General features: G+C 38.2%; 1 protein-coding gene across 1 annotated transcript in view; it reads left to right on the top strand.

Annotated features, from left to right (window-relative positions):
• Positions 1 to 5,905: 5,905 nt before the first annotated feature.
• Positions 5,906 to 17,119, top strand: part of LOC128692059 (uncharacterized) — a 169,710-nt gene continuing 158,496 nt past the window's right edge. The window contains exon 1 of the mRNA XM_070085247.1: positions 5,906 to 6,119. Coding sequence (XP_069941348.1) covers positions 5,994 to 6,119 — 126 coding nt within the window. The 5' untranslated portion in view covers positions 5,906 to 5,993. The remainder of the gene's footprint in view (positions 6,120 to 17,119) is intronic.

Genomic DNA, 17,119 nt, shown 5'->3' with positions numbered 1-17,119 from the left:
CCACTTAACCCAAGCTCCGAGAAAACAAGCCTTCTCCTCCATTGCTACACAGTATCTACTTCAGTGATACTATGAAAGGATATCGCAGAAGAAACAACACCAGTAATAAAAGAATAACAGCAAGGACCCTAGAACTCAACTTGTCTACCCAGCAGGACGCCAGTGTATCATCAACCCCCCTCACCGCCGCCACCCAGGGAACAACACCAACAACAACAAACATGGCTGACTCCCCCTCCAACTCCACTCCCTTCAAAGGATTCATCCATGATAACTCAGGTACGATTATTCCTGACAATATCAAGGACTACATCGTTGCTCTAGAAAATGAAATCAAAGATATCAAAGCAGCACTCGAGCGACGAGATTCTAAGATAACCAACCTCGAGAATAAGATCCAAAACCTTGAAGAGAAGATTACATCGGGAAGTGTTGACACAGAAAATACTCTAAAAGCAGCTATAGCCAGTCACACTGAGCAAATAACAACAATAAATATGAAGGTTGAAGAAGCAATCAAGGACTGGAATCAGAACATGCACACTCGACTAAATGAATACCTTGATTTCCAAGACGACAAAACTGAACAAGATAAGTTGTCTGATGCAGTTATAATAAACAGTCCACACATTCCTAGTGGCATAACACAAGCTCAGTGCAAAGAAACTGCTGTCAGGATAATACAGGACCACGTACAAGTCATCGTGCAAAACAATGAAATCAAAGAAACACGTTTGCTAGGAAAACCAGGAAGTAAACACAGTATAATGATCAGACTTCATTCATACGATAAAAGAAAGGACCTAATTAAATCAGCAATTACAATGAAAAATGGAGTGTACATAAACGAGTGTCTAACAAAAAAACGTCAAAACCTTCTGTTCAGGCTGAGAAAACTTAAACAGGAAAACAAAATACATCAGTGTTTCACGCGAGATGGGAAAATACTAGTAAGGAAAACATCAACAGGACAACAATATACCATCTCAAACGAACATGATTTCTCTACCTTCCTTAGAAAAGCTGACATTTCTGTAACAGATTAGATAAGTGCCCTTAATACATATATACGTGTGGTGCATATAGTGTACGTTACTATTATATTGTACATTATTATTCTTATTATTTTTCATCACTAGCTAATGCCAACTACCTCCAATACTCTATAATTCTTTCTTACTGCTATTAATTGCTCATAATTTTAAATTACAAGTCAAATCTTACTCCAAATTAATAATATTCATTTTTTCTTACCTGTCCATTTAATTTTGTTTATCACTACTTGTTTTTTTAGTCACTTTACATTGTGTATGCAATTAGTGTATATTCCAATTACTTTTTTGCAAGTACCAAAACTATCTTTTGCTAGCTAGTACCAACTACCTCATTTTTTTTACTTTTATTGTGCAATAAACTGCTCAATTTATCTAATATTACAAATCAGATCTTACTCCTAAACCAATATTATTTCATAGTGACCATCTGTCAATTTAACTTTGTTTACCATTACTTAATTTTAGTCCCTTATATATTTTTCTCCTTTATTTTAGCTTTATATAACTACCCTAGCTTATACATTCACAATTGTTAAAATAATCAAGGTGCTATTCTCAGGTGCTTAAGTAGAACAAGTTCACAATTTTGCCATTATATTCCAAAGCTCATTTATTTTATAGTACTACCTACTATCATATTCCCAAGCTCCATTATTTGATCATCACTTTATTTGTACTAGTCCCTTTTATATTGTCTCCTTTATTTTAGCTTAAAAAAAAAAAAAAACTACCTTAGCTCATTATTTTACATTTGTTAAATAATTCAGGTGCTATTTTTTAGCTTAAGCCTATTTACTTTGTTTTATACTTAATTCTAACTATAGATTCACTACAAATCTTATGATTACAAGCATTGATCCAGATACCAACCTCTTATTTAATGACTTAAATGAATCAAACAGTTACTGTAATTACTACACTGCAGAACAATCAAAGGCACTTCTCAGTGCCAACAACAACATAACTATCTTTAACTACAATATCAGATCTTTAAGCAAGCATTACGATGACCTCATAGCATTACTAAATTCCTTACATGCCAATATGTCCATCATTACACTAACTGAAACCTGGCTAAAGCCTGATAGTACAGATGTCTATGCCATTCCTGGTTACACAGCCATACACAACTGTAGGCCAGACCAACAAGGGGGTGGCACAGCCATATACTACTCAGACCAACTAGAATGTATCACTAATACTTGCACAAGAGATGAACATGGGGAATATATAATAGCCAAATTCAAATCCAAATACCTACAAAAACCTCTCACATTGATAAACATCTACAGAGTTCCACAGTCAAACATTAGCCAATTTAGTCAAAACCTAGGAAGTATGATAACTGATGCACGCATGAACAAAGATCACTTACTACTCTCAGGTGACTTCAATATAAATCTCCTGCAAGACCAGGATCCACACGTTACTGAATTCACAAACACAATGAGTAACTGTATGTTGCTACCAACAGTAACAAAACCTACAAGAGTTACAGAGACTAGTGTTTCCCTACTTGACCACATCTGGACCAACACCATATCCCCTTTAAAATCAGGCATAATTACAGATAATACCACAGACCACTACCCTACTTTCCTCATAACAACTCTTGGTAAATTACCCCAAGACACTACTAAAGTCACCTTCAGACTTCACAATGAGGCAGCCATTAATAACTTCACAACAGCAGTAGCAAACATTGACTGGCACACTGAGCTAGAAATCAATACAGATATTGACGAATGTATTAATAATTTTCTAAAAAAGACTCAATACCTCTATAACAAGCACTGCCCTAAAAAAACTAAGCAGATGACAGCTAAGAGACTGAACAGTCCCTGGCTAACACCCAGCATTCTCAAATCCATAAATACAAAACACCAATATGAAAAACAGTACAGAATGGGTTACATAACCAGAGACCAAACAAAACGTTACTCGTCAATCCTAACCAGCCTGATAAGAAGAGCAAAAAAATTGTATTATGAGAACAGATTATCCAACTTACGAGGTGATATAAAAAAGACCTGGAAAACCCTATCAGAAATTCTGGGAACAAAAAAGATATCACGAAATAGCGAAATAAAATTAGCAAAATCAGATGAACCCCAACTCCCACCAACAGAAACAGCAAACAGACTCAATGATTTCTTCTCCACTATAGGACAAAACCTTGCCAATAAAATCCCAAGCTCAGATACCCCACCAAATGACTACCTCACCGGCAACTACCCGAACACACTGTTCCTAGCTCCGACTAACCCATACGAAGTCTCCCTTATTATCAACGCACTAAAAAACAAGGCAGGAGATTTAAATACCTTACCACCCTTTATATACAAAAAAGTGTCACAAGTGCTATCACCAATCATTGCAACACTCTTTAACAAATCCATTGAATCCTCCACCTTCCCTACAGTACTCAAAATAGCAAGGGTCACCCCGATCCACAAAGGAGGAGACCAAACAGAGTTGAATAACTATAGGCCAATATCCAACTTACACCCTCTCTCAAAAATCTTCGAAAAATTAATTCATAAACGAATCTACTCCTACCTTATCTCCCAAAACATACTCAACCCCTGCCAATTTGGATTCAGGCCTAATAAAAATACTAATGATGCTATTATACACATGCTAGAACATATATACACTGCAATAGAGAAAAAAGAAGTCCCACTGGGGATCTTCATTGACTTACGTAAAGCTTTTGATACAGTTGACCATGACTTGCTCCACGTAAAATTGTCACACTATGGTATAAGAGGGCACTCCCTCAACTACCTCAAGTCATACCTCAGCAACAGAAGCCAATATGTGTACGCAAATGGGGCAAGCTCTTCTGCACACCCAATTACAGTTGGTGTCCCACAGGGAAGTGTCCTTGGCCCTCTTCTCTTTCTCCTATACATAAATGACCTACCAAATGCTTCTCAATTACTCAAACCCACACTTTTTGCTGATGACACAACATACGTCTTCTCCCACCCGAGCCCAGTCACGCTAGCCAATACTGTAAATACCGAATTACAGAAAATATCTACCTGGATGAGTACTAACAAACTTACACTAAACATTGACAAAACCTACTTCATTCAGTTTAGTAACAGAGCTACAGATGTCCCTCTTAACATAATGATAAACGGATCACCTATCACAAAGCTAACAGAGGGAAAATTCTTAGGAATCCACCTTGATAATAGACTCAAATTTCATACACATATACAACAAATTTCTAAGAAAATTTCCAAGACTGTAGGCATACTATCGAAGATACGGTACTATGCTCCACAGTCAGCCCTCCTGGCCCTATATCACTCTCTTATTTACCCCTATCTCACCTATGGAATTTGTGCATGGGGCTCAACAACAAGTAACCATCTCAGACCACTAATTACCCAACAAAAGGCTGCAGTTAGAATGATAATAAATTCTCACTACAGGCAGCACACTCCACCAATATTCAATACACTCAACCTACTCACCATACAAAACATCCATACTTATTACTGCACCTATTACATACATAGAACACTCAACTCTGATATTAACCCTCCCCTCAAACATCTCCTTGCCAACCTCAACAGAACACATGACCATAACACAAGGCACAGATCACTCTTTGATATTCCTCGTGTCCATCTCACGCTATGCAAAAACTCAATGCACATAAAAGGCCCTAAAATCTGGAATTCATTACCTGTAAATATAAAAGAAACACTACCTGTTTATAAATTCAAGTCTCTTCTCAAAGATCACTTACTCACCCAAAACCAAATAAATACTGAATAACTGAACCTTATAAATTGTATATCTTAAATGTTTCTCACAATTATATCACATAAATGTTAAACCTAAAACCCAATCTAACTTTATTATTTTTTAAATACACTACCTAACAGAATACTCCATTCTACTGAATTTACAACAATGCATGCAACCATATGACCTGTCTTTGTAATACTCACTTGTGCTTTATAGTAATCTGTTTGTTAGGTAAGACACATATGCAACAGTTAGACAACTTTATTCCGAAAAGTTTCGCCTACACAGTAGGCTTCTTCAGTCGAATACAGAAAGTAGGCAGGAACAGTAGAGATGTGAAGACGATGTAATCAGTCCATCACCCTTAAAGTCGTAGAATTTGAGGTTGTCAGTCCCTCGGCCTGGAGAAGTTCAGTTCCATAGTCAGGAACTTCTCCAGGCCGAGGGACTGACAACCTCAAATTCTACGACTTTAAGGGTGATGGACTGATTACATCGTCTTCACATCTCTACTGTTCCTGCCTACTTTCTGTATTCGACTGAAGAAGCCTACTGTGTAGGCGAAACTTTTCGGAATAAAGTTGTCTAACTGTTGCATATGTGTCTTACCTAACAACCTGTCGGTATTGTATACCATTTTGATGTTCAGTAATCTGTTTACATTAATGTTTTTCACTGATTTCATCATTGCTTAGTTAATCTTAAGTTAATTTTAAGCCAGCCCGTAATGCTATGCATAGTATAAGTGGCTTTGGCATGCTGCTCTTATCTGTATTTTTTTGTACCTCTGTAAGTGTGCTCAAATTATAAATAAATAAATAAATAAATAAATAAATAAATAAAAAACTAGACGAGAAATGTTGCCTGAGAGCGCAAAAAAATCTGCGTTCGTGTAAGTGCATTTTTTCTTATCTACCTAAATATTCATCAATATTTTTATTAAAAATTTTTAATGTGAATAAAATATATAGACTAGTTATAATTGTTATAGTTGTTAATGTGAAGTTATAATTGTTAATGTGAAGGCGAAGGGTGTGAGTACTGCAAATTTATAATCCGGATTGATAAGCCGCCTAGAAGAACGTTGGAGGTAGACACTGTGAGTGGACGTACTCTAGCCTTCAGAGAAGTAAACAGAGTCAGAGTAAATATGTATTAGTGTGTTGTGGCATGTGTCTGACACATGAGCACACAGGACACACGGTAAAGCACACAACACACACCCTCGACATGGAAATGTATTTTATAAGGCTTGGCACGCAGGAGAAATTTACTCTGAATCCCGAGAAAAATCGAGTAAGGAGATTATTGTGTTAGTGCTGTATTTCAGCTGGTGTACATATAAAATTTTTGTTTACACAAAATTCGGAATGAGTTTTTGTTTAATTGTTTAGTATATAGTTAAAATATGGTGAGTACTTTACCCGTGTTGAGCCCCTGGGATTTTGTAGATGAACCGACATATTGATAAATTAGACACATGTGCAACTCTTGGGTATCTTTATTGAGGAAACGTTTCGCCACACAGTGCCTTCATCAGTCCAAACGTAGGAGAAACTTGAAGAACAGGAGAATGAGGTAATCAGTCCCTCAACCTTGAGTCGATGTGTTCAGTCCATCAATCTTGAATAGATTACCTCATTCTCCTGTTCTTCAAGTTTCTCCTACGTTTGGACTGATGAAGCCACTGTGTGGCGAAACGTTTCCTCAATAAAGATACCCAAGAGTTGCGCATGTGTCTAATTTATCAGCCCCTGGGATGTACATTAACTAGGTTAATTAAAGTTACCTTCTCTGTAGGTTCTACAAGGTGTGACAAAGACCCTTGTGGGCTTAGAGCATAATTTTTATTGTAATAATTATCTACAAGGTGTGATGTGATGTTAGCTACGAGCTGTGTCAAACACCAGTTTTTCATTCAGTTCTGTTCTTGATCTACCAGTCTTCCTTCAACTACAATATACAATTAATGGCAAGGACTCCAACACAATTAAGTCACTTTGACTTTTTTTTAAGTAAGTAAGTTTATTCAGGTATACACAAATACAGTTATATAGAATTATCATACATAGCAGCATATGTGTAGAGAACCCGAGATAACCCAAAAAAGTCGGATAGAGTGACTTATTTCCATTGGAGTCCTTGGTAATTTGTACTATGTATGTTAATTGTACTTATGTTTACCTTTTCCTAAATAAGCTTACTTATATTGTCTTATCATATTTGTATTGTAATTTAAGTATCAAATACCACTGGCTCTGCTGAACCAGTGCCCCTCAAGGAAGGCTCCTTGACGCTGGTGAGGGGCTCTTGATCTAGGGAATTGGATCTGTGCTCCAGTTCCCTGAATTAAGCCTGAATGCCTTCCATCCCCCCATAGGCGCTGTATAATCCTATGGGTTTAGTGCTTCCCCCTTGATTATAATAATAATAATAATGCTGAACCAGTGGTATTATAATTTTTATTGATTGACAGAGTTAAGTATAGTATATACTAACTTTTTCTTTGGAACCTCATTTTATTATATATCCTCTGCTGTAATATTGAAATTTAAATTAGTATAATAATATAGCCTCTCCTCACTTAGCAACATACTCGTTTACTGATGACTCGGACTTTCAGTGGGCTCTCTGACTAGTATGCATTCCTAAATAATGAATATTACAGCTGATTTCCTGTTCTGTTTATTACAACATACATTACACTATTGTATAAGCATTTTAAAATATACTAAAAATGTTATAAATGGTGCAGAGGTAACACTAAAACGGTATCAAAGATGGTCGACACAAACCTATCACCATTATAGTATACTCCTTGCTTAGTGATGCATTCATTTACCGATGTGATCTTAGGAACAGAACTCCACCGTTAAGTGAGGAGAGGCTGTAATAATAATAATATTTATACAAGTACATGATACAACTTATACAGACCTAGCTATCTTTGATATACCCTTGAAGAGTTTCGAGAGTTTCTCTACTCTCTCAGCCTGGCCATGGGCCAGGCTTGTCTGGTACTTGCCTGGTCAACCAGGCTGTTGCTGCTGGAGGCCTGTTGCACCACATATCCATCACAGCCTGGTTGATCTGGCACCTGGTGAAGGTACTTGTCCAGTTTCCTCTTGAAGGCTTCTACACTTGTTCCAGCAGTGTTTCTGATATCTTCTGGTAAGATGTTGAATAGTCTGGGACTCCAGATGTTGATACAGTGTTCCCTTATTGTCCCCACCGCACTCCTGCTCCTCACTGGGTTTATTTTACAATTCCTCCCATACAGAGGCGTCGCTAGAGTTGGTGTCACCTGGGGTGGAATCTTTGGTGTCACCTGTGTCACCTGGGGCAACATCTTTGGTGTCACCCCCATGAAATTCAAGGGTGGGGGGATGGGGGGGTTAAACTCCAGTTATGTCACTACTGCATGACCAGTGACAAATGTTTAGCAATGAGAACATTTAAGGGCCATGAACTGAACAGGAGAATACTTCTCAACTTTATTATGATAAAATAAATAATTAAGCGTAGTAATGTTGAGGAAACATAAACTCAAATACCACTTTGAGTACAGGCAACAGATCCTACATTTATTCATCTTCAACAGTGCCAAGGAAAACATTGCAATATCAGAGAAATACTAGTTTCAATTTGACTTTGAGTAAGGTAACATTTCAGTGTATCTGATCTTACATTTCCTTGCCTTCAGTTATGCAAAATCATCTATCACATCATCAAAATCAATGATTTTCCCTATACAGGCTTATTTGTACTTTGTTAATATATAATAGGCTATATAGAAACGAAGGATTCTTCTCTTATGTTGGTGCAGCACTTCTTTAGAAGTTCTATGGTGTCACCCGGGGCAGCCCCACCCCTTATGATGCCCCTGCTTCCATATCTCTCACTCCAGAATGTTGTTATGGCAGTGTGCAGATTTGGGACCAGGCCCTTGAGTATTTTCCAGGTATATATTATCATGTATCTCTCCTCCACTCCAATGAGTACATGTTCAAGACTTTAAGGCATTTCCAGTAGTTTAGGTGCTTGACTGGCTCAATGTGAGCCATAAACGATCTCTGTATTTGTTCCAGCTCCAGTATTTCTCCTTCTTTGAATGGGGCCCATCAGCACTGAGCAATATTCTAAGTGAGGAAGCACTAGTAATTTGTACAGTGTCACCATAGCATTATTTTCTTTGTTTTGAAAGTTCTCAGTACCCACCCAGTCATCTTCCTGGCTGTCATGATCTTTGTCTTTTTTTCTTTTTCAACAAGTCGCCCATCTCCCACCGAGGCAGGGTGACCCAAAAAGAAAGAAAATCCCAAAAAAGAAAATACTTTCATCATCATTCAACACTTTCACCTCACTCACACATAATCACTGTTTTTGCAAAGGTGCCCAGAATACAACAGTTTAGAAGTATATATACATATAAAAATACACAATACTATATCCCTCCAAACTGCCAATATCTCAGACCCCTCCTTTAGAGTGCAGGCATTGTACTTCCCATTTCCAGGACTCAAGTTCGGTTATATGAAATAACCGGTTTCCCTGAATCCCTTCACTAAATATTACCCTGCTCACACTCCAACAGCTCGTCAGGTCCCAAATACCATTTGTCTCCATTCACTCCTATCTAATACGCTCACGCACATTTGCTGGAAGTCTAAGCCCCTCGCCCACAAAACCTCCTTTACCTCCTCCCTCCAACCTTTTCGAGGATGACCCCTTCAGATTTATACGCTCTCCAAGTCATTCTACTTTGATCCATTCTCTCTAAATGACTAAACCACCTCAACAAACCCTCTTCAGCCCTCTTGACTAATACTTTTATTAACTCCACACCTCCTAATTTCCACACTCTGAATTTTCTGCATAATATTTACACCACACATTGCCCTTAGACAGGACATTTCCACTGCCTCCAACCGCCTCCTCGCTGCAGCATATACAACCCAAGCTTCACACCCATATAAGAGTGTTGGTACTACTATACTTTCATACATTCCCTTCTTTGCCTCCATAGATAACATTTTTTTCCTCCACATATATCTCAATGCACCACTCACCTTTTTTCCTTCATCAATTCTGTAATTAACCTCATCCTTCATAGATTCATCCACTGATACATCAACTTCCAAATATCTGAAAACATTCACTTCTTCCATACTACTCCTCCCCAATTTGATATCCAATTTTTCTTTATCTAAATTATTTGATACCCTCATCACCTTACTCTTTTCTATGTTCACTTTCAACTTTCTACCTTTACAAACACTCCCAAATTCGTCCACTAACCTTTGCAATTTTTCTTTAGAATATCCCATAAGCACAGTATCATCAGCAAAAAGTAACTGTGTCACTTCCCATTTTGTATTTAATTCCCCATAATTTAATCCCACCCCTCTCCCGAACACCCTAGCATTTACTTCTTTTACAACCCCATCTATAAATATATTAAACAACCATGGTGACATTACACATCCCTGTCTAAGACCTACTTTTACTGGGAAGTAGTCTCCGTCTCTTCTACACACCCTAACTTGAGCCTCACTATCCTCATAAAAACTTTAAAAGAAATGTCAGCTGACAATTATTCCCAGGTCTTTTACGTATTCCTTATGTTCCATTTGGAGACCCTCTTGAGTTTTCTATAGTGTTCCTTTTGAGTTCTTCATTCTTTCCATACCTAAGCAGCTGGAACTTATCACCATTGAACATCATGTTGTTCTCCACTGCCCACAAGAAAACCCTGCTTATGTCTTCCTGTACTTTTTCAGTGTCCTCTGCAGTATTGACTTTCTTGCTTATTTTAGTGTCATCTGCAAATGATGATACAAAAGTGTGCTGGGTGTTTTTATCTATGTCTGCTATGAGGATGAGAAACAGCAGAGGTGCCAGGACAGTGCTTTGGGGCACTGAGCTTTTGACCTCGCAGATGCTGGATCTTGCCCTGTTCACTACCACTTTTTGTGTTCTGTGTATCAGGAACCCGAAAATCCATCTGCCTACCTTCCCTGTAATGCCCATGGACCTCATTTTATGCACTATCACTCCATGATCACATTTGTCAGACGCCTTTGCAAAATCTGTGTAAATCACATCTACGTTTTTAATCGTCTTCCAATGCCTCCGTAATTCTGTCATAATGGTGACAGCATGATCGTCCTGCTCTAAGACCATGCTGGTTTGGGTTATGCCGGTTGTGCTAGTCCATGAAATTTGTGATCTGCTGTCTCACAACTTTTTCGAATATTTTTATGATGCGAGAGGTTAGGGCTACTGGTCTGTAATTTTTAGCTAGTGCTCTAATACCTCCCTGATGCAAAGGAGCTATGTCTACACTCTTTAAGGGCCTCTGGTATTTCACTAAGATCTAAGCTCTTCAAGGAATGCTGAGTGCTCGTGCTAATGGTACTTTACACTTCATTATAAATAGAGCATTCCATGAATCTGGTCCAGGTGCTGAGTGAGTGGGCATGTTGTCCATTCTTTTTCAAAATCTATGGTATTTGTACTAATGTCAGTTAGTTGGTCTGTGTGGCCTTCTTGTGGAGTGAAAAATATTTCTGCATTTTCTACCTTGCTGTCATTTAGTGGGTTGCTGAACACCGACTCCTACTGTTCTTTTAGGATTTTGCTCATTTCCTGTTCATCGTCAGTATACAAGTCTCCTCTCAGTAGTGGTCCAATTCAACAGGTAGTTCTTAGCTTGGATTTTGCATAGGAATAAAAATATTTTTGGTTTCTTGCAATATCCTGTATGGTCCTTAGTTCCCTTTGTACTTCTGTTAAGTATGACATCCTGAGTTTTTGCTCTAGTTCAGTGATCTCTTGTCTAAGCCTATCTTTCCTCTGCTGAAGCCTATTTGTGTTTTTAAGCAGTTCAGTAACCCATTTTCTTCTAACCATCTCCTACGCTCACTCTCTATATCTCATCTTCTGGGTTTCCTCAATGGTATGTGCTTCATACATATCTTGTATGCTTCTCTATTCAGCTTCTTTAGGCACTGGTGGGGGTTTAGGGTGCTCATGTCTGCTTTTTCAGGATATGTCTGATAGCTCTTGGTTTATTTTTTCCCAATCGCTTCTATGGTTGTTAAAATTAAACTTACTGAACATCCCATCTCTAACATTAGTGACGCAGTTCCCTAACCCTGAGTTAATACTCGTTTGAACTTCTATGATGTTGTGATCAGAGTACAGTGGACCCCCGCTTAACGATCACCTCCCAATGCGACCAATTATGTAAGTGTATTTATGTAAGTGCGTTTGTACGTGTATGTTTGGGGGTCTGAAATAGACTAATCTACTTCACAATATTCCTTATGGGAACAAATTCGGTCACAATATTCCTTATGGGAACAAATTCGGTCAGTACTGGCACCTGAACATACTTCTGGAATGAAAAACTATCGTTAACCAGGGGTCCACTGTATATTGTCTTTGTAACTGTTATGTCTCTGATTAATTCCTCATTGTTTGTGAATATGAAATCCAGGGTACAGTGGATCCTCGGTTTTTGGCCGTAATCTGTTCCAGAAAGTTGGCCTAAAACCGAAAAGGCCGAAAACCGAAATAATATTTCCCATAAGAATTAACATAAATCCAATTAATCCATTTCAGACATCCAAAAATATTAGCAAACAAATACATTTTTTGAAGATTAACTATAGTTTTACATACAGAAAAAATGAGTAGATTCATTGCTTACCTTAAAATATTTGTAGTCTTAACCCTTTGACTGTCGCGGCCGTATATATACGTCTTACGAGGTACCGTGTTTGACGTATATATACTCATTAATTCTAGCGGCTTCAAATCAAGCAGGAGAAAGCTGGTAGGCCCACATGTGAGAGAATGGGTCTGTGTGGTCAGTGTGCACCATATAAAAAAAATCCTGGAGCACGCAGTGCATAATGAGAAAAAAAAAACTCCGACCGTTTTTTTAATTAAAATGCCGACTTTGTGGTCTATTTTCGTATAGTATTTATGGTTGTATTCTCGTTTTCTTGGTCTCATTTGATAGAATGGAAAACATATTATAGAAATAGAGGTGATTTTGATTGATTTTACTATAAAAAGAACCTAGAAATGGAGCTCAAAGTAGGGGAAATGTTTGATTTTTGCCAATGTTCAAAAGTAAACAAATGATGCCATTGTCCAATAAATGTCCAACTAGCCATTCTAATATGCAGTCATGAATGGGTTGATGTTATTTATACAATTATTACAGTATTGCAGTAGTCTGCATAATAGTAAGTCTTCTATTTTTTGTTTGAATAAAAATTCAAAATAGAAAGCAAGAGTAATATCAGAGGGGCCTGGAGATGTGACTGATGAAAAAAGAAAATGTTATTTTAGACCCAGGAATGTCTGCATTGTTCATAAGAACATAAGAACGAAGGAACACTGCAGAAGGCCTACTGGCCCATGCGAGGCAGGTCCAAGTCTCCTACCGGCTTAAGCCAATGCACCCAACCTAGTCAGGTCAGGTCACATTGACTTAAGGGAGGAACACGGCAACCGACCTGGTAGCACAAGCTATCAGGTCTAACTCACACCCACCCACATCTACTCATGTATTTATCCAACCTATTTTTACAGCTACACAACATTCTGGCCTCTATAACGGTACTTGGGAGTTTGTTCCACTCATCCACAACTCTATTACCAAACCAGTACTTTCCTATATCCTTCCTGAATCTGAATTTTTCCAACTTAAAACCATTGCTGCGAGTCCTGTCTAGGCTAGATATTTTCAGCACACTATTTACATCCCCTTTATTTATTCCTGTCTTCCATTTATACACCTCAATCATATCCCCCCTAATTCTACGTCTTTCCAGAGAGTGCAGTTTCAGGGCCGTTAGTCTATCCTCATAGGGAAGGTTTCTGATACATGGGATCAACTTTGTCATCCTCCTTTGTACATTTTCCAGAGAATTTATATCCATTCTGTAATACGGTGACCAAAACTGTGCAGCATAATCTAAATGAGGCCTAACCAAGGATGTATAGAGTTGAAGAACAACCTGAGGACTCCTATTATTTATGCTTCTTGATATGAAGCCAAGCATTCTATTAGCTTTATTGCGAACACTTATGCACTGTTGTCTTGGTTTCAAATTACTGCTAACCAGAACTCCTAAATCTTTTTCGCAATCCGTAATATTAAGATCTACATTATTTAGTTTATATGTGGCATGGTTATTGTCCTGTTCAACATTTAGAACTTTGCATTTGTCTATATTGAACTGCATCTGCCACTTCTCCGACCACTGCATCAGTCTATTCAAATCTTCCTGGAGTGCTCGAATGTCCTCGTCAGAATGAATTCGACGGCCTATTTTGGTGTCATCGGCAAACTTGCCGATGTCGCTCTTTATGCCCTCATCTATGTCGTTTATGTAGATTGTGAACAGCAGGGGGCCCAACACTGACCCCTGTGGAACACCGCTCGTGACGCTTCCCCACTCTGATTTCTCCCCATTTATGCAAACTCTCTGCTGCCTATTTGTCAACCATGCCTCTATCCAGGAAAAAATTTCTCCTCCTATTCCATGTGCTTTAATTTTCCTCAATAGTCTCTGATGTGGGACCCTGTCAGAAGCCTTACTGAAGTCCATATACACAATATCATATTCATTACCATGATCTACCTCCCTTTGTAAAACCATGCTGAGATTCGTTGATTAATTTATGCTTATCAAGGTGGCTACGAACTGCCTCGGCAATTATTGATTCCATAAATTTTCCCACTATGGAGGTTAGGCTTATTGGTCTATAGTTCGAAGCTAAGGACCTGTCACATGTTTTGAAAATAGGTATCACATTTGCCATTTTCCACTTATCTGGCACCATGCCAGTTTGTAGTGATATGTTGAAAAGATTTTAGTTTTCGTGAAATTGGCCAAATTGCAAATTTCTGACCACATTATTAGGTAGTTGAAATCGGTAAATGGGCAGTTTCTTGTACTCAATCGATAGGAAAAATGGAGTTCTAAAGAAATAGCTATGAGTTTGGGCGACTGGAACAAGGGAATTAGCCGAAAATAGGACTCAAAGTGGGCGAAATCGCCGATTTGTAAACAGCGCCGAGGTCGCTAACTTCGCGAGAGCATAATTCCGTCAGTTTTCCATCAAATTTCGTTTTTTTTGGTGTCATTACAATCGGGAAAAGATTCTCTATCATTTCATAGGAAAAAATAATTTTTTTTTTTTTAAATTTTGCGACACCAGGAGACACCTCAGGATTGGGGGTTGCGACAGTCAAAGGGTTAATGTAGGGTGAGAGGTGAGTAGTATTTATTTGTAGGAAGTCAGTGTTAGCAGTGGTAGATGTAGGTACAGTATATGTATGTAGCCCCCCTGGGCTACACTACACAGCCACGTTATTACACTATATGGTCATAATATTACCATATTCACTAAGTTTAATCATTTTTAACAACTACCTTTAGATGCCATCATAAACAAAGGGAGAAGTAATGAATAATTCATGCTGAGAATTGTAAACAAATGCATATGATGAGCGGTTACTGGGCGAGACACCAGATTCACAGTTTTCTTTAGTGCTGATTCAGAGAAAATGTAATTAATGTTTACTCTCCACCTGACTCTCCACTCAATAGCATATAAACATTGCATGTTTATATGCTATGTTTATACACTATATGCTATGTAACATGTTTCTTATATAATTTTGAAGAAAATATCATAGATGGATTAATGAAAATGTCTATATTAACATAAAATAAGACATTTAATGTGCCCAAGAGTGATTATTATTAGTGTTACGTAATGTTTTCCCTCCGCCTGGCACCCTCGCCTCCATAGCAAATAAACAGCATGTTTATATGCTATGTAACATGTTTCTTTTATACATAATTTTGAAGAAAATATCATATATGGATTAATGAAAATGTCTATATTAACCTAAAACAAGACATGTAATGTGCCCAAGAGTGATTATTATATTAACCCTTTGAGGGTTTCGGCCGTACTAGTACGTCTTACGCGCAGGGTTTTTTGACGTACTAGTACGCATAAATTCTAGCGTCATCAAATCTCTCGGGAAAAGGCTGGTAGGCCTCCTTATGAAAGAATGGGTCTATGTGGTCAGTGTGCACGGTATAAAAAAATATCCTGCAGCACACAGTGCATAATGAGAAAAAAAAAACTTTGACCGTTTTTTTGGCATAAAACAGCAACTTTGCACTGTATTTTCGTATGGTATTTATTGTTGTATTCTAGTTTTCTTGGTTTCATTTTATAGAATGGAAGGCATATCACAGAAATTGAGATGATTTTGACTGGTTTTACAATGAAAAGTACCTTGAAATTGAGCTCAAAGTAGCGGAAATGTTCGATTTTTACCGAAGTTCAAAAGTAAAAAAATCATGCCAAGCGTCCGATACACGTCAACTGGTGAGTCTAACATTCTTTTGCAAGTGCGCCAATATGATTTATACCATTTTTTACACTAATGCAGCAATCTGCATAACAGTAAATCTTCTATTTTTCGTGAGAATAAAAATTCAAAGTGGAATGCAAAAGAATGTAAGAGGGGCCTTGAGACGTGACTAATGAACAGAGGAAATGTCATTTTATTGCCAGGAATGTATTTCTTGTTTGTTCTGGACCCTATTCGGAAATTGGCATTTTTTGAAATTTGTGTGAAATTGGCAAAATTGCTAAATTCTGACCACTGTATTGGATAGTTGAAAATGGTAAATGGGTGGTTTCTTGCACTCATTCAATAGAAAAAATGTAGTTCTAGCGAAATATTCATGTTTTTTGTCGAATAGTACAGTGGAATTGGCCGAAAATGGGGCTCAAAGTGGGCAAAATCGCCGATGCATAAACATCGCTGAGACAGCTAACTTCGCGAGAGCATAATTCCGTAAGTTTTCCATCAAATCTCATAAGTTTGGTGTCATTATGGTCGGGAAAAGATTCTCTATCTTTTCATAAGAAAAAATAATTTTTTTTTTTTAAATTTGGCCGACCCTGAGAACGAGTTTCTGAGAGGGCCTGTCGACCCTCAAAGGGTTAAACATTACACTACCTGCATGCCTGCTACACTCCCTGCCTTCCTGCTACACTCCCTGCCTTCCTGCTACACTCCCTGCATGTCTGCTACACTCCCTGCCTTCCTGCTACACTCCCTGCCTTCCTGCTACACTCCCTGCCTTCCTGCTACACTCCCTGCCTTCCTTCTACACTCCCTGCCTTCCTGCTACACTCCCTGCATGTCTGCTACACTCCCTGCCTTCCTGCTACACTCCCTGCCT

The sequence above is a fragment of the Cherax quadricarinatus genome, chromosome 15 (genome assembly GCF_038502225.1).
Source record: "Cherax quadricarinatus isolate ZL_2023a chromosome 15, ASM3850222v1, whole genome shotgun sequence".
In the NCBI taxonomy this organism is placed as follows: Eukaryota; Metazoa; Arthropoda; class Malacostraca; order Decapoda; family Parastacidae; genus Cherax; species Cherax quadricarinatus.
Note: the sequence above shows the minus strand (reverse complement) of the source record. Positions and strands in the feature narration are given on the sequence as shown.